Source organism: Amphibalanus amphitrite, unplaced genomic scaffold (genome assembly GCF_019059575.1).
Source record: "Amphibalanus amphitrite isolate SeventyFive unplaced genomic scaffold, NRLGWU_Aamphi_draft 000845F_arrow, whole genome shotgun sequence".
Classification (NCBI taxonomy): domain Eukaryota; kingdom Metazoa; phylum Arthropoda; class Thecostraca; order Balanomorpha; family Balanidae; genus Amphibalanus; species Amphibalanus amphitrite.
Window position 1 is genome coordinate 202,889 of NW_024882339.1, and position 17,473 is coordinate 220,361.

At 52.5% G+C, this 17,473-nt stretch overlaps 1 protein-coding gene across 1 annotated transcript in view; it reads right to left on the reverse strand.

Moving 5' to 3' along the window:
- Positions 1-62: 62 nt before the first annotated feature.
- Positions 63-17,473, reverse strand: part of LOC122367027 (vacuolar protein sorting-associated protein 13-like) — a 59,370-nt gene continuing 41,959 nt past the window's right edge. Inside the window, exons 13-33 of the mRNA XM_043339779.1 lie at positions 16,767-16,997; positions 16,341-16,511; positions 15,857-16,001; positions 15,329-15,459; positions 14,963-15,114; positions 11,051-11,162; positions 10,627-10,753; positions 10,211-10,319; positions 9,784-9,946; positions 9,110-9,326; positions 8,608-8,780; positions 8,140-8,259; positions 7,762-7,910; positions 7,178-7,373; positions 6,695-6,812; positions 5,736-5,857; positions 5,278-5,447; positions 3,552-3,663; positions 3,101-3,241; positions 2,388-2,546; positions 63-1,150 (exon numbers count right to left, since the gene is read on the reverse strand). Coding sequence (XP_043195714.1) covers positions 1,100-1,150; positions 2,388-2,546; positions 3,101-3,241; positions 3,552-3,663; positions 5,278-5,447; positions 5,736-5,857; positions 6,695-6,812; positions 7,178-7,373; positions 7,762-7,910; positions 8,140-8,259; positions 8,608-8,780; positions 9,110-9,326; positions 9,784-9,946; positions 10,211-10,319; positions 10,627-10,753; positions 11,051-11,162; positions 14,963-15,114; positions 15,329-15,459; positions 15,857-16,001; positions 16,341-16,511; positions 16,767-16,997 — 3,069 coding nt within the window. The 3' untranslated portion in view covers positions 63-1,099. The remainder of the gene's footprint in view (positions 1,151-2,387; positions 2,547-3,100; positions 3,242-3,551; positions 3,664-5,277; positions 5,448-5,735; positions 5,858-6,694; positions 6,813-7,177; positions 7,374-7,761; positions 7,911-8,139; positions 8,260-8,607; positions 8,781-9,109; positions 9,327-9,783; positions 9,947-10,210; positions 10,320-10,626; positions 10,754-11,050; positions 11,163-14,962; positions 15,115-15,328; positions 15,460-15,856; positions 16,002-16,340; positions 16,512-16,766; positions 16,998-17,473) is intronic.

The window sequence follows — 17,473 nt, forward strand, 5'->3', positions numbered from 1 at the left end:
CTCTACCCAATTTTGCGTTATTCGGCCCAAAATTGGGCCTCCTTCCCCTGACTAAGACTGTCGGAGCGACGCAGGTATCGCTCATAGCAACAGCGCCACCCGTTTATCGCGCTGCATAAGCGAAGGAACCATCCTACGGTCGTAAAAGCAGTAGAAAACTAGCGCGGTTCCTAACGGTTCGACTGAATTTGCACACACGATATAAAAGAAACCCTGCCAGTTCACGCACAGTTGAATACTCACGAGGATATAGTGATTAACTGGGTGGGAGGCACGACAAACGGCAGACGCTATGACCCGCTGCTCCCGGCCATGACAGTCGAGCTTACCGATACATTCACGAAGCCCCAGTACATACGACACGCTATCCAGGACAAAACCCACACACACCTGCCCGTTTACGCTTGGCCGCTGGCATTATCGGTCGGCTGTACTACCCATCATGTCGGGTTACCAGCCAGTCCCAGTCGTCTGTCTCAGTCGCGATCCCACGACTGAGTCAGTCGCCAATCCATAACCAAGTTCAAAGCTCCGGCAGTGACTGAATGTAATCCACCTCACTCTAGGTCGCGTGTCACCAGCCCTGTCCGGCCTTGACAGCGAAGTCGCTCGTGGCAGCGGAGTTGCATAATCCACTGATTCGCTGCCTGTTCACTGCCACATGCAGCCACATCAGAAGAGACCCGGATGCGGTTCGATACCAAAGCCTCCAGAGAGGAGGCCTGTCGGGCACCCGGTCACGATACTAGGAACTCGGCACCAGGGTTGCTCACGAGGACAAGAGCAATGGAGGTGACAGCCTTTGGCGACCACACCAGCGGATAGGGGACTCGTATAGTCGGAGACAGCGATACAGGCACAGAGTTGTAAGGCAAGACGGAGCGACGAGACGACACAAACAGATTGCGACACCGAGCGAGTTAGCGCGGGTCGAGCGACGTGTCATAGACGGAACACTGACCGCGACGAGGTCGGTCCTTTGGTACTGGATCCCGGCACCTCCCCAAACCTCCGAACACAACTCTGTCTTCAAGGATCACGAAGCTGGAGTAGTGTGATCATGGCACACCGTTATTGAAGGGTGTGGTGTCGAGCGGCTTCAATGTACGTTGTACTGACGCATCGTGTCCTCCATTTTGCTCTTCATCCACTGAAAAACGAGAGGTTTTTATTAGGGCGATCAGAACCCAATATGGTTTTTATTAGCTAATAGTTTCGTCACGGTAGGTAGGACATGCAAGAATAGGGGAGAGTGGGGCACATTCGTGCATGGGGCACATTCGTTTTCAGCAGTTTATGGGAACACGAGTGACTGCACGAGCTCAAGGTAAATTATGGAAATATGTCTATCATTGCCGCCCTTCGTTCACCGTAGAAGACAACACTGTACCTGCTGTCATGCTTGATAAAAACGCAAATTTGTAATATTCGTGAGCTTTCCAAACTTTTCTCTTATCATCCATTTTCGTGATCCTGACTCGGAAATGTGGTTCAGCTTTTCAAAATTGGGGGTGAAGAAGCCCACTCTATTCACGGAACTGCTGCAAACTTGTTTGTTGAAAAAGTGTCATTTTTTCAAAAAGAAATTTTGAAATATATTACTAATAACGTTGTGGGGCAGGTTCGTGTACGCACTGCCTGGGGGCACATTCGTGCATATTTTTTTAGTTTTTGCGATTTATGACTTTATCTGTAGTAGGTTTCTCTAATGACGCTCGCCTGACTCAGTCTCGACTGCTTGCGACGTCGTGACGAGCAATTCACGCGAACTTGGCGAGGTCACGGAGGCCGGCAGTTGGCACATTCTTGTTGGCCAGCCCATTCTTTCTACATTTGTTGTGCAATGCATTCTTGTCGAAAGGAATCAAGTGAAATGACCCCCTGCCAATTTCCTTTGGTAAATTTCTGGTAATGCCCGGTAATTTCTCGAATTTTGCCGGGTGAACGGAAGTGCCCCATCTCTTGAACGAATGTGCCCCATAGGTGGGGCAGTTTCGTGCAAATGTTCAGAGTTAATAAAAGTCATTTTTTCTAATGGAAGCAATAATTTTATAGGATAACTTAGAGGGAAACTATCTGCAATAGTTCCTTTCCATACTACAATCAACAATTTTGCCATTGCACTAACCAAAGAACAGATATATGGGGTTATCCATTTTTTGCACGAATGTGCCCCACTCTCCCCTACCCTTAGAGTAAGGTTGAACCAAAGTTGTGAAACAATTCGATTCGTCATACATAGGAATCATGTTTAACGATACGACCACAAACAACACATACAGACCGACCGACCGACATACAGGCGGACAAACACACACACTGTTCGAGTGTGAGTGTGCAACCCTGAGTGCTAAGCCAACGTAAGAGCGACACCCCAGTCGGCTCACCTGCGCGCTGGCCTGATCGGTGATGGGCACCACTTTGACGCCATCCGAGCCGCTGAACAGCGAGAAGCCCCGCTTGGAGGACGGCACACCCAGCTCCAGACCCTTACTGGTGACCTTGGGCGGGCCGGTCAGCTCCTTCCACATAAACGTCCACTCCACCTGCGGGCGGGGAAACAATAACCACCGTCCACTCCACAGTCCGAATGGTGAGCACATGACTAATGGAACATCCAACAAATATCAAAAAAGTGAATATAAATAAACAACAAAAAACAAACAAATATTAGCGAGCAAATGACTTCTCAAGCCCCAAGGCTCACTAAATATATTCCTGCCCGGGGCCGGGATGATTCAATAAATGTCACCGAGGTTTTTTAGCGAAAACTCCGAGGGCCGTTAGGCCCCAGGTGATTTTGCTAAAAAAGCGAGGTGACATTTATTGAATTCCCGGCCTTAGGGCTGGAAGGTGTTTCCCATACCTGCCAAAAAGCTCACAACTATAATTGATAGTGACGTCAGCAGCCGTGTGGTTCAACGCGTTTAACCACACCCCTTGAACCACACGGCTGGCAATATTAAAGCACTGCATTAAACTTTGAAAAGTGTGGTACAGTGCACGTGCCATTAAAATGCCTGGATGTCTCGATTTAATCATGCAATGTAGCAGGTATGGGAAAACTAAAAACTGAATGACACGCGTGGGTAGGACGCACCTGCCAGTTGCCGAAGATCTCGTTTCTGGTGAGCAGCAGCACACGCCGGTCTGTCAGCAGGAACACCAGCCGCCGGTCCGGTCGGCAGATGGCGTGGGCCACGTACGTGTCCGTGGAGGCGTACCGGCCCTTCTCCAACTCCTGTGGGGTAGGGCGGGACAGGGCCAGGGGTCAGCTGACTCTGTGTGAATATCACAGCCGTGGTAGGATAACCAGGACAGGAACAAAGACGAGGGAGAGTAGATGGGAGAAATGTGAAGAGGCTGGTCAGCTTGTGAATGGTTACGAATGGAAAAGTGCGTCTCTCTCTCCCTCCCTCCCTCCCTCCCTCCCTCCCTCCCTCTCTCTCTCTCTCTCCCTCTATCCCTCCCTCCCTCTCTCTCTCTCTCTCTCTCTCTCTCTCTCTCTCTCTCTCTCTCTCTCTCTCTCTCCCTCCCTCTCTCCCACTCACCAGCAGCGTTTTGGCTCCTTCCGCCTCGTGTCGGACGTAGGGCCGGATGATGCGGTCAGCCTGGAAGTGCCGCGCCGGCCTCAGTCGAGTCACCTCGTCTTGGTCCATGGTCCTGGGACGGTCGGCGGACACACCGGTCAGCGGGGCAGGTCACAATGGGGTCACTGAACACTGTACAGCTCTAGCGGACCATCGTTGGTAATATTGGTCCAAACTACCAGCATTCAGTTTTACAATGTGCAATTTGAAAGATTTATCACTTTATCGGATCATTAATCTAATAGGTAGATATGTTGCAAATACTAAAACTAGTGAGAAATGTACATGGTTCATGAGCATAATCACAACATGACAATAAACAAGGGGCACACATACGCGCGCTTACAATGACAGCATACCTCTGCCACCATTAGATGCAACGAATCACACCCTTCCACAATGTGATCGCTCCGACACGGCAGTTTCCACAACAGTCCACACGACTAAGAACACACCAGCCACCGGTACCGACTTCAAACATCATGCTCCTAACTCCCTGTCACTGTCAAAAGACCCGTCCACATGCACACCATCACCTTCTCTGCAAACGGAATCTGCAAACGGTTATAACTGCAAACGCATTCGGACGGGCGTGTGGTCAAAACCGGGGGATTCCTTCGCCGAACGGATAATGTTCGAACAAATAGTCGTGTGTGGTTTCAGAGTTTGTCTTTGCATAATTGTTATAGAAGTATCAATGTGTAGAACCTCAGGGGAGTCCTGAGCCCGACACGAACAATCCAAACATCAGATTCGACGCCAGTCACCAGAACTAGGGGGGGGGGGGCTACCTCCACCGAGGGGCGTGGGGTCACGCGGCAGTGAGCAGTATCTACCCGTCTCGGTACGGACACGGTCCCGAGTGAACCGAGTGACAACTATCCGCATGGAGCCCGTCGGCCCACCTGCAACACGGCACACACCGGCCGGGACGGTGCCGGGAGAACGTCAGTCACCGGGCCGCGTCACACGTCATAACATCACCCAGCCCGCATCACAACGTCACCCGACCCGCATCACAGCGTCACACGACCCGCATCACAACGTAACCCGGCTCGCATCACGTCACCCGATTCGCATCACAACATCACAACGTCACCCGACCCGCATCATAGCGTCACAGGGTAGCTTCGGTCACCCGGCACAACCCCAACACACCGGGACTGGAAACACGGGAGGTGCAGAGCTCTATTCTATAGGATAATAGAGGAACGGGGGAGGTTAGGAGTAGATAATGCACGATGCAGCTACAAAAACGGCGGCACACACAAACTCCGAACAATGACCTGTTTATCTTTTTAACAAACTTAAGATCCGTCTGCTTTCGCCAGCTGAAATAGAGACACAAGCGCGATATGCTGAGTTATCGGTGCAATGAGCCTGACATGGAAACCGGCGGAAGAAAATAACAACGGTTATCCATGGCAGCCGGGAGTCCGCAACAGGGAACGTTCTCGGCAGTCAAACAGAGTTTCATGTTTAACATCATTTTGAGGGTATGGCTGATCATACAACGCATAGTAACACTCCATCTCACAAAGAAGTTTCAAAACAATACACATATAGATCAACCAGTCTCCCCGGACAATAATTAGGCCTCCCGACCCGATAAATCACCTGCCACCTGACCAAACGCTATCTATCCCTCCCCCTCCCTAGTCTCCACTCTCTATCACCCGATCCTCACCGTTTGACGGCATCGAAGGAGCCACTGGCAAAGTCCACCACGCCCGACGTGGGCCGGGTGAACAGGCCCACCATGCCCTTGCCCATGCCCTTGACGAAGCCGAGGGCGCCCTCCTCCTGAGCGCCCTCGATCGGTTTTCTCACGACGCCAGTCACACCGTCCACCACGCCCTGTGAGCGATACGGGCGGCACATCAGTGGAGCATTAATGACGGGACAGGCGCCAGTAATGGGAGCCCAGAACCCTCGTAGGGACGGAGCTAGAGAGCACTGGACAGACAAAATATTGAAGAACAGAGGAGACTGATTGGGCTCACGCAGCGGCCCAGAGCAACGTAAGAAAAGTCGGTCAAAACACCTGGAATACTGTAGCGAAGTCCCATTACGGGTAGAGTCAAACCCTGCTCGTCACAGACTCTCTGGAGTCTGGACCCGCAGAGATACTGTTCGGGCACCCACCATGAAGAGGCCGCGGCCGCTCTGGGCGATGCCGCTGGTGAAGTCGGCCGGCCGGCGGTTCATCGCCTCCCTCCTCTTCTGCTGGTACTCCTGGTCCAGCGTCAGAGCGGCGATACCCTTACCTGGAGATCGGGAAAGATCATAGACACGTTAGGAACCGGAGGCTGCCATACGGAAAAGGGAGGGAGAGGGAAACGTAAGGACCCGATGAAAAGTGACATGAGTGGGAGGGTCGTAGAGAATGCATAACAATGAACATGAAAACATAGTACGCGAGTGAAGCGTTGTAAGTTCAAGTTCAAGTTCGGTGTATTGAGGACATTTCCACATAGTGGCTTAATATTTAGTCCGAGTCAGAGTACATGGATAAAAACATGACACAGTCAATATCACAGTAAATCACAATCAAGAGATGGGTATATAAAAACACGGTCCAAAGTCGGACAAACCAGACCCTCGACTAGTTCGACAGCCGGCGCAGAAACTCGGCGCGGGTTACAGAGCTGGTGACAGCCGGCGACAGGCGGTTCCACGCCGCGGCCGCTCGGTAAGAAAACGCGCGGCGCGACGCGGACAGGCGGTATGGAGGCAGCTCGAGAGCGCCCGCCTCAGTCGACCGGGTGCTGCGCCGGGAAACCGCTGTACGAGGGACGAACAGGGAGCGGATCGCCGCGGGAGCGTGCGGGTCCCTCAGCGCCCTGTAGACGCCGAGGCAGTCACGGCGCTCAACCAGCTCGCGCACGTCACACCAGCCCAGTTGATGTTGTTGATTTATGTAAGTTGATGATTTACACCTGCCCTCGGCAGTATAGCACTTTTTACCGGCAGATCAGTCCAGACTACATTACCTAACCTACACTATTCATCCTCATCTAGCCTCCCCCAGCTACGTCCGGCCCACGGCGCCAACCCAGCGCCACCCCCACGACGTCTGAGCCACTGCGCTATCCAGTACCCACCCAGCGTGCCGGTGATGCGGGACACTGCTCCGGCCGTGCCGCCCACCGCGTGACTGAACAGACTTGTCACGCCCAGCGCCAGACCCTCGGCGAACTCGCCCGGGCCCTGGATCGCACCCTGGAACACGGCAGATACAGTGGGTTATAGGAGATTCTGAACCTCCCAGAAGGAAATAACAGATACGATGGGTTGCGAGGACTCGCGGCTATCCCTCGGAGCATGACAGGATGCGGAAGATAGTTAAAGGCCATGACGACTTCCAAAAACACACAGGAAATAAGACGAGCTTGCGGGAGACGACCAGGTGAGGCACAGCACCGTCGTTTGTATTGCTTTAAAATTTACGGTCACCATTAAACTCGTCATGAGTCATATTGCGAGGAAATAGCGATCAAGCTCAGAGGGTTACAGACCAGTCAGCCACAGGTCCAAGTTCACAACCCTCCAGCCTGCCATTCTTCCCATTTACTCCGACGGCTCACCTGAACTGGCTCGTAGAACAGGTCTGAAACTCCGTCTGTCAGTCCGACCACCAGCCCGAACGGGTTTCCGATCACGTCGAGCCCCAGCACCAGAACGTAGAGCTGCTTGACGGCCTGGCCCGTGTAGTGGGCCGTCACCTCGGAGGTTAGCTCCGTCTGAGACAGGAACTGGTGCTCGCGCTGGAAGTACGCCAGTCTGGGGATGGAGAGAGTGGCGGCCAGACCCGGGTCAGCTAACGGCACCGCAGGGTTTCAGGGCAGAGCATGGTACCGTCAAGGTAAGGCCGGAAAGGACAGGAATCAGTGGACAGGGCAAAAAAGGAGGGAGAGCGCGGCTAGATACATAACGGCTAGCTACTGCTAGGCACCAGTCTACAGATGGGTTGGTAGAGACAAATAGGTATGCATGAAAAAATCCAATTCTGACACTATGCTCACCCATGAACAACATAAGAAATAAATGAACGCCCAGTTGAAAATTTTATCAGAAGCCTCACTTGAACACAACGTCCTGAATATCTGGCAGTGTGACGCCCACACTGTAAACGCCCACCCACACTCTGTAGGCGCCCACCCTCACTCACTTGAACACGACGTCCTGTATCTCGGTCAGTGTGACGCCCACACTCTGAAGAAGCAGCTGGACGAAGCCGGAGGCGATCGGCGGGCCGCCCGACGAGTTGCCGCTGCCGCCGCCGCCGCCGGCTCCCGTCATCGAAAAACTCACGTGAATCTGAGGGAAAACAGCCGGGAAGGGAAGAGAGTTAACAGGTAGCTTGGCCGAAACCGGTATCAAACAAGTTATACAACGCTTCTACAACTACCTAAACGGGGAAAATTAGCCAAATAAGGAGACAGTTACACATATAAAATAGGCCGTTTCACCGTTTCTACGACCTCTATCGCATTCCCTACTACCATAATCATCCCCCTAGATCAGCAGACCACACTGCCGAGCTCACCTTGAGCGGAGAGAAGTGCAGGAAGTCGAAGAAGTTCCTCTGCTCCTGGAGGCTTCGGATGGCCACCTTTTTCTCCAGTTCCTCCCTCGCCAGCTCCAGATCACTCTCGACCAGCTCCTTCTGCGGGACGGTAAGGGGAGAACTCCCGTTGTCAGAAGCCGCGGGATACCTCAAATGGAACGGGGACCGCACAGACAGCGTATTTCCGCTAGGTGATGAGTAGTCGACGTGGTCCTTTACGAAAAGAGACGTGACAAATTGCCACGTCCCCAGTTATTCAACAAGAAAGCTGCCTTTTCACACCGCAAATCGATATAATCCTAATGTTTTGACATAGCAACGAGCCACAGTTATAAGTGATATCACAATGCCCACAAACGTATCCGTTTTAGCAATTTATATGAAACCCAGCGTTCCCATCAACGTCATCTCTATACACTCACTCCACCCTGCCGCCCGAAATCCTACCGTGTTCCGGTTCAGCTTGTCCACGCTGAAGACGTCCACCAGCGCGGCGATGAAGCCCTGGTCCAGCTTGACGTGGAACTCCTGGATCAGCATCTTGCAGTACTTGTACTGCCGGACCATGGTGTGTTCGGCCAGTCTCTCAACCACGGACATCTCCACAAACGCCTTCGGAACTGTGAACCGGCGCGGGGTGTCAATGAAACAGGTAGAGCTCAACTTGTGGGCAAGAAATCGAGAGACGGCTTGGGCTGTAGTACGCAGAGCTCATAACTCGTATACTTTCCCAGAAAATACTTAAAAAGCTATAGGATTATCTAACGGCCACATAGCTCACTGTAGAGTCTGCAGCAGCCTTCAAAAACCACCTTTGGTTTCGCTCGACATATAATATCCACCAGTGCAGGGTGTAGTCGCTCCAGAGCCCCCTCCCTCCCCCCGTCATCCCCTGAGCCAGCCTCAAACACCACTATCTCACCACATAACCTCCCCGCTGCCAACTAACCACTATCCGCAGCGATGGACTTGGGCGGCGGCACGGGCGCCAGTACCACGGGGAAGACCGAGTCGCGCAGCTGGTTATCCAGTTGGAGCCGGTTCAGCTTGGCGTGGAACTGGCGCTGGTGGGCGCTGGTGCGCAGCTGGAGCCACACGCCGCTCTGGAACGTGCGTCGCAGGTAGCGCCGGTTCGGCTGCAGTAGCTGCATCGACGCAAAGTCCACCTGACGATGGGGGGGGGGGGGGGGGTGAGATAAAAGGGCGGGAAGGGCCGAACCTCTGGGAAGTGAAACATGACCGAATGGGAGATATGCATGAATTCATCGACACAGCGACACAAAACAACCTGGACAGTGAGAAAGGGACCACCGGGAGAGTGAAAAAGGAACACAGGGTCAATAGACAGGACACTGAGGCAGTGGGACGGGAAACCGGGACAGTTGTCACTGTCATCTGTCACTGTCAGGTAGGACGCGGGACTAGTAACAAAAGACCGAAGTGGGAGACAGGCGAGGTCGCCGAGCAGTGGCAAAAACGACGGAAAAGAGACAGGATTGCGGGGACAGAGACAGAAACGTCGGGGCATTAGCTCGCCAGGACAGTAAGACATGATCGCTGGAGCAGTAAGGCCAGACCGACAAGAAGAAAGCCAGACCAACAACATCCCCTCACTGTACGTACCTCCATTTTGTTATCGAGGACCTGTCGGGTGGGCGCGGTGGCTCCCACCATCCGCTGGTTCTCGTATGTCTGGTGAGCGCGCTCCAGCAGGGCGCACTGTAGACTGGTCATGGCACGGAACCGCTTACCGTGCGCCTTCTGGGTCTCCCAGACCACGCCCGAACTGTGGGGATAAGGACGTAATTGCACACGGCTGAACAAATATGTCAACGCAGAGATAAAGGCAATTGTATGTGCCACAGGCGCTCTGTGCGGGAATAGCAAAGTAAAGAATTGAGAGAACAGTATAAAACGATAGGGACCATTTAGCTACATAAAACATGGCTGTTGGGCTTATTATTTTCTTTGAACATTGGAAAGTAATAAAGCACAACACCGCAGGGCTCCGACCGGCTCCCTATCAAGCCATGTGCGCCACATGTCTGACCTGGTGATGCCGAGGTACATGACGTCCGTCTGGGTGATGTTGTTCACCAGAGACAGGCCGACGCCCTCGATCTCCACCGTAATCTCCTGGTCTATCCGCTCCAGCTCCACTGGAAAACATCGTGCGTTTAGAGTCAACGCAGGGAAATCAGTGTATATGACCACGTCACAGCAGCTGAGCGCGCACGAAGAACTGTCAAATGACATGGCAGGCATGACAGTATCCACATGAATCCATACTCTGCACTCGAAGCCGGCCATAAAAACATCATATCGTCAGCTATCTGTCAGAAACATTATTAACGCATATGACCAAAATCGTGACCGCGTCTTATGATAAAGCATATTCAAGCTCTATAAGAAACAGCCAACGCGGTCGGACACCTGATTAGCACTACAGCCTGCAGCGTTACGTACCTGCATTGTGTGCCTGCGTGGCCACGGCCAGGTCCGCAGTAAACATCAGTGTCCGCTGCATGCCGTCCAGGAAGCTGACCCAGTACAGCGGAGTGCCGTCCTTGCCCTCAAACTCCTCGATACCGTCCTATCGGGCGACGGGCAGGGGATAAATGTGAACGCTCAAAAACCACAAAGACGACAACAGCTAGATGGTCAATGTGTACCTATGGTAATACATTGGGCAATGAAACATGTGATAGACTGTTTATTTGTCACTAGCTTTAAATGAAGAGTTCAGGACTGCGCCATGCGTTAATGGTTTATCATCTGAACACACATTCGTTGACTCTGCTAGCATGACAAGTTTCATTGAGTAAGTAAATGAGTAGCCTTTTGGCCGTCCGCAGTTCGCGCCCGACAGCTGCTGTGACGTGTGACTGACCTTGACCAGCGGGTCTATCCGGCCCTTGACCTTTCCGCAGCTCCAGGAGAGGGTACGCTCGCTGGTAGGACGTTCCCAGGTGTAGAGGCGAACTTCGCCCGGCTTCAGCACACTGGTAAAACCATACAGAGAACGGGTGTCAGAACAAACTAGGGAGACAAAACAGGCTGTCAGCAGAACACACGTGAGAAAAGGCGTCCGAGAGCATATATCACGGATTGACACCGTCCCGGCCTGACCAGGCAGGTCGCCGATGGGGCGCACAGCAATGTTCTATGCTTATTTCTGCTTGTGTTTTTATGTGAATTATGTTAATAAAACTGTATAAACTTCAAAAAAAAGTAGGCGTCCGAGCACAGGGACAACTGGCTAGGAGTCAGTGCATTAGAATGTTTATTATTTGCATAGCGTAACAATACTACGCAAGATCTTTTTTTGCGTACGTTGACGGAAAGTTCGTCCTGAGCGGCCTATGCGTTTTATGATGTTTTATGTTCAGCGTCCTAAGCGTATATATCCTTAACAAATTCAATAAGCCCACAGGCAACGAGCCGACGGACGAAAGACGGGACGTGGTTGACGTGGCCGTATACAGGGTCTTTCACAATGAATCTTATTTTTAAAACGAGAAGTTGAAGGTGTTAGTAAATAATAAAAGCATTAATTTTGTATTTACCTTATTGCAAATTTCTTGGAATTTCTGTTGATGTAATCAAAATTGCCACATCTCACCAAACTTCCCTTTTGTGCGGACATGAAATGCCTCCCCTACAACACGGGTCTGCTCTTTTTTCACGTAGGCGTTTTGGGTGGTCGTGGGAAACGGCTCACTGAAGCGCACGACTGTCCACCGTAAGATTCGGGGACACTTTTAAAAAGAAGCACAATGTCCGTCTAAAATGATCACAGGCTTGTGAACAGATTCCAGAATGTCACGGTTGACTGCAAGGAACAAAACGCACGAAAGGTCATGTTTTGGGCTGCCGTGGTCGACGGGCGTTTCTTCGTCCACTGGTTTGCTTCTGGCTTATCAGTGACCGGGCCAGCTTATCTGAGGCTGCTCAGTGCTCAAGAAAAAATTCTGGCCTCATGTGCCTGGCGGGGTTCAAATACAAGGCCGCGGGATTCAGCAGGACGGCGCTGAAGTGACACAACGGCGGCTGGGCGCCAGTGGTTGGATGGCAACTTTGACAGACGAGTGATCAGCCATCTCACTGAGCGACCATGGCCAGCTTGGAGCCCTGATCTCTCGCCGATGGACTCCTGATTTTGGGCAGTCGTCTTGGAGGCCCCAAGCAGAGACCCTTCCTGTGACCCTCATAGAGCTACAGGTCACAGTGGAGAGGTTTGCTGCAATGCTGTGCGCGGAGGATGTGAAGCGCGTGGTGCACCATTTGCGTCAGCGGGCCGAAATCTGTGTCCGAAAGCGAGGCGACACAGTTAAAAATCGATGAAGGGTACCTAAATGCGAGTCATGTGATTATAATTTCCTATGATTTGTTATTTCATTCGGGTATTGACAATAACTTTGTGATGTATATCACCTGAGCTATGGCTATTTTAAAAATAACATTCATTATGAAAGACCCTGTACGTATTATCAGACAGCCGAATGGCCTTTCTAGGCAACATGCAGTGGAACGTATAGCGGTTGACTGAGGCCAAACAGCACGCCCAGTAGACAATAATCTTTCTCCCACGTGTCGAACTAAGCAGGACACCAAAGTGTTTTGGGCAAACTACACGAACACACGACATCCAAACACCTCGTTTTTCTGCAAGTCGCGCTGGAACAAACATTAGATCGCTGAAACACCAAACAGCTCTGAAATGACGGAGACGAGCCATCGGCGACATCCCAGGGCGAGTCAGACAATCAAAGCTAAATAAAACACAGATGACCGACTACGACCAGACACACGACTTCCACCGACAACTACCGCAAACATGACTCCGATACCAGCCCTCGACAACATTACGACTGACGAACATGAAGTACTTCAAATACTTAACTCTCTAGACACCAACAAATCTACCGGACCAGACGGCCTTCCCGTAAAGTTCTTACCAGTAAAACGCCTTTTGGGCGAAGAACGAGCGAGCGAGATGGTGAGCCCTGCACGTGCGGAAGGGCGAGAGGGTACTTCCAACGGGCTTGCGCAAAGCACCCTTCTAACCGGTCGCTAACGGTGTACCAAATTTGAACGCAATCGGCCCAGCCGTTCCTGAGATCTGGAAGCGGCATTCTGCACGTGCGCACGTGCAAACGGGTCCAAACTGACTTTTGCACGGCACCCTACTAACTGGTCCCCAACCGTGTACCAAATTTGAGCGCAATCGGCCCAGCCGTTCTCGAGATCTGGGAGCGCCCCCTGCACGTGCGCACGTGCAGTAGCACCTTAACCGCAACACATGGGAATGCATTGCCTGGTGGGTGCCTACCTGTATGCCAAGTTTCAGCGAAATCGCCCCAGTAATTACCGAGTTATTAAAATGGGAACAAATTTGACACCTCTTATTGTTGTATTTTGCACGTGCAGTGGGGGTCACTCACATAGATCAAGAGTGGCCGACCATTGGTAGAAGGGATGCAGCTACCCTACAAAAATTACCGCAAGACAATCGCCCAAGCGGCTGCTGAGATATGGGCCTCTCAAAATCACTACTTTTGCAAAACAGCTTGAACACCCTTGACATTTCACGTGGCACGTGTCACGACGGTCACTGAGATGTATCAAAAGTAGTCAATTACGGGGTAGAAGGGATGGGGCTACCCAACAAAAAAGACCGCAGGCCAATCGGTACAGCGGTTGCTGAGATATGAGCCTCTCAAAAGCGTTACAGGCCGGGCCGGGCCGGGCCGGGCCACTGAGATTTTTCCGTTATATTGAAAAGACTTCGCTTCGCTCGCTGCGCTCACTCGCTCGTAACAAACATGGCAACCTGGAGCTGAATGTGTAGACTCTGTATGTTCAGAAAGCTGAGATTGGTGTGAAACGATCACATGGACGGACCGGAGCGATGGGAGACACGACAGCCGACATACTGGACGGTACGCGAACTGCAGCGAAGGCGGACTGGACGTCACGCAGACTGGACCCGGACAGACTGGACTCTCACAGACGCCCATCTCGGCCCCGGCCGGCCCCGCGGGCACCTGCTGTCGGGAGGCGGCGCGTTCTCTCGCAGCGTCTGCCCCACCCGCTGCATTTCGCTGGCGATCAGCGCGCCGGGGGTGATTCGCGGCGGCTCTCCGCCGCCCAGTACCAGTCGGCCCACGTTGTGCACGCCCCAATCGAGCTCCTCGGCTCCGCGCAGGTCCGAGGAGCTCTCACGGAGAGACGAGGACCGCACGGGCCTGCTCGTCACTGATCTTACTGTCCGCCGCCGCAGCGGGCCCGATACGGAGCTGCGCAGCTGCTTAGGGTCCGCCACCGGCTGCGTGCTGGGTGGTCAGGCGCGGTGGATGGGTTAGATGTCGAGCGGTTATACTGGAGGTGTGAGACTGACAACGGTCTACCAAGGCAAGGCAATCGGGGGGGGGGGGGGGGGGGCATGCATGGAATACGGTCGACTCTCGATGGTACATCAAGCATATTGCAGTTAAAAAAAAAAACAAACAAAAAACAAGGGCGTGTTTAATAGGTGCGTAGATTCAAAACTAAGTACGGCACCAGGTCAGCATGCTTCTAAGATAAAACCCAAATGCATATGGCTAAGAGCCTTCAGTCAGTCAACTGATCAAACTACACAGGAGCTGACACTTAAATTGCTACGAGTCATCCATTTTCACTGGATTCAGGTGAACGAATTATGCTTTAAAAAATCGACTTAGCTCCAAGCGAATGCCAGCCTACACTCATAGAAAACAGTAGTGCAGTGGTCGCCCAGGCTCAGCCACCTCGCACCCACCTGCGCTGCTCGAAGGGCCGCTGGTGGTAGGCCACCTCGTCCGAAGGTGTGTGGTTGATGAGGCGCACCGTGGCCATGCCGTCCACGTAGTCGTCCAGTGTGATGATGGTGGACGCCTCGTCCACCTGCACGCTGGTGCTGATACCGCCGTACTGTGGGTAGGGATACGCACGAAAACGTATGTGGTGAGACGCGGCTACGAAGTGCCGACTTCGAGTTCTGATGTCAATTGCTGAGCAGATACGCAGCTACCTACCAACCGGTGATCACAAACATCAGTATTTACAACATCATTGATAGTGATCTGCACTATGCAGTCGTGTGCGTGGTTACGTGTCAGTACCAGGACTTGATAAGGATCCGCACCTTGTTTTTTAGGTGTAGCAGGCAGTCGTTGGTGATTTTGTAGGAGAAGTAGGTGGTCTCCTCCGTGGTTCCCGCCACGCGACATCGCAGCTCCTTGTTTTTGTCTCGCGGCCAGAACGGAAGACACGAGTCTGCGGAATAGAGAACGGGCCAGTTAGAGCACGACGAATGGAAGACTAAATATACAGCATCATTTGACATGGCGAGGAGTTGCTGAAACACCTCTGCAATAATAATTTGCAGTGGTAAATACCACCGATAGTTTAAACTCGCTACAATAGCCAGGAGAGCAAAAACAAAAGAAGAATGAATGAAAGAAAGAAAGAAAGACAGAGACAGACAGACAGACAGACAGACAGACAGACACACACACAGACAGACAGACAGACACAGACACACAGACAGACAGACACAGACAGACAGACAGACAGACAGACAGACAGACAGACAGACAAACAGACAGACAGACAGACAGACAGACAGACAGACAGACAGACAGACAAACAGACAGACGGCGGGCGCACTGACTTGCTGGAATGGTGAACCAGTCTTCCTCGGCCGGCGCCTCGTGAATCTGCACGTCATATGGCGCGTTGTTGGCCACCACCACGCTGGGTAGGAAGTACACCTGACGCGTCAGACCCGACCGGCTCAGCTGGATCTGCACGCTGATCTGTAACGTAGAGGAAACGGAAGGGGATATCAGTCAGTGCAAATACCACAAAGCTAGAAAACCGCACACATGGGGGATGCCACTATGGATCATTAATTATAATTCAAGATATTGATATAAAAATGCTGAATGAGACTAATAAGGAACTATTACAAACTTGTAGACTCAGAATGAATTATCACAAAGTTCTGTCTCCAAAAAGCCTTTGTTTACAGTCCCTTGCCCTGGTGATTAGAAGACCAAAAGTACCCACACCATCGTCCTTTCACCCATCTCCCCACCAACCCAAGCCCCCCCCCCCACATCCTCGCCCCTCCCCGCCCCGGCAGCAGTCCGTACAGTCAGATCCCGATGGCGCCGTGAGCCGGGCCGACGCCAGAACGCCACCGATGACGACCGTGTGGCGGGCCCGGAGCCGGGTCTGGGCGGTTCCAGACGCGCCGAGCGCTGCCGCTGCGGCCCCGGCATCGGGCGAAGCAGGGATGGAGAGGAGCTCAGGGCGGTGGACGGCTGGAAGGAGAGAGGAAGAGAGGAGAGGGGTTAGAGGAACGGGCAGGGACGGAGAGGAAGTTGGAGAGTAGTTAGAGGCTAGGGAATTATATTTCGGGAGGAAACAATGGAAGGCTGATGGTCTACAGAAAGGCTAGATGAAGAAGCGTGTTATCCGCTCACCGGGTTAGGCTCTCACTCGGGTTAGACTCCTCATGGAGAGTGTAGCAGCTCACCCCACAGGCATAGTCAGGCGTTATGAGTTTGCTTTCCCACCCCGCAGTATGTCGCTCGCTGTCTCACCCCGTAATCAGTGCTGTGACTGGCGCAGGTGACCGTTCCTCCACTGCCGACCGTGTCCAGTGAGAACTTATCCGACCACTCAGAGTCCTCCACACGCACCGACGCCTTCTTCTTGGAGAAGAACGAGCTCGGTTTGAAGGAGAACAGCACCGGCTCGGTGAATGTCTCCGGGTGGTAGATCAGGCTGGACGCCTCGCCCACCGTCTGCGGCCCGGGTCAGGTCAGGTCACAATGGGGTCATAGTGAGGTCACGACAGGGTCATCAATGTGTCTCAGTGGGGTCACAATGGGTCTCAGTGGGATCATAGTGGGTTTACAAGAGGGTTGTTCTGGGTGACACCAGGTCAAGAAGGATCAGATGGAGCGTCCGGAAAGACAAACCGTCCGTCGGTGCGCTCTAACCCTGTGCATGAAAAAGAAAAGGCAACAGATCACAGGACAGTAGCGGGTCTACAGTAGACAAATATCGGTACCGATGACTTGAGTGATTGCATTTGTTAGTCGCGGCCACGCGGAGCATAGACGGACGGCTCGAAATAATGGCTAATGGCTTAATTAAATAATGGCTGGAAGGAGCCTAGCGCTCTTGAATAACACAGGCTCAGTTATAAACAACAATTATAACTCATACGAGTATGATTCAGCTTGGTTCAGCTTCCTAAAGAAAAAAATCAGGCCGA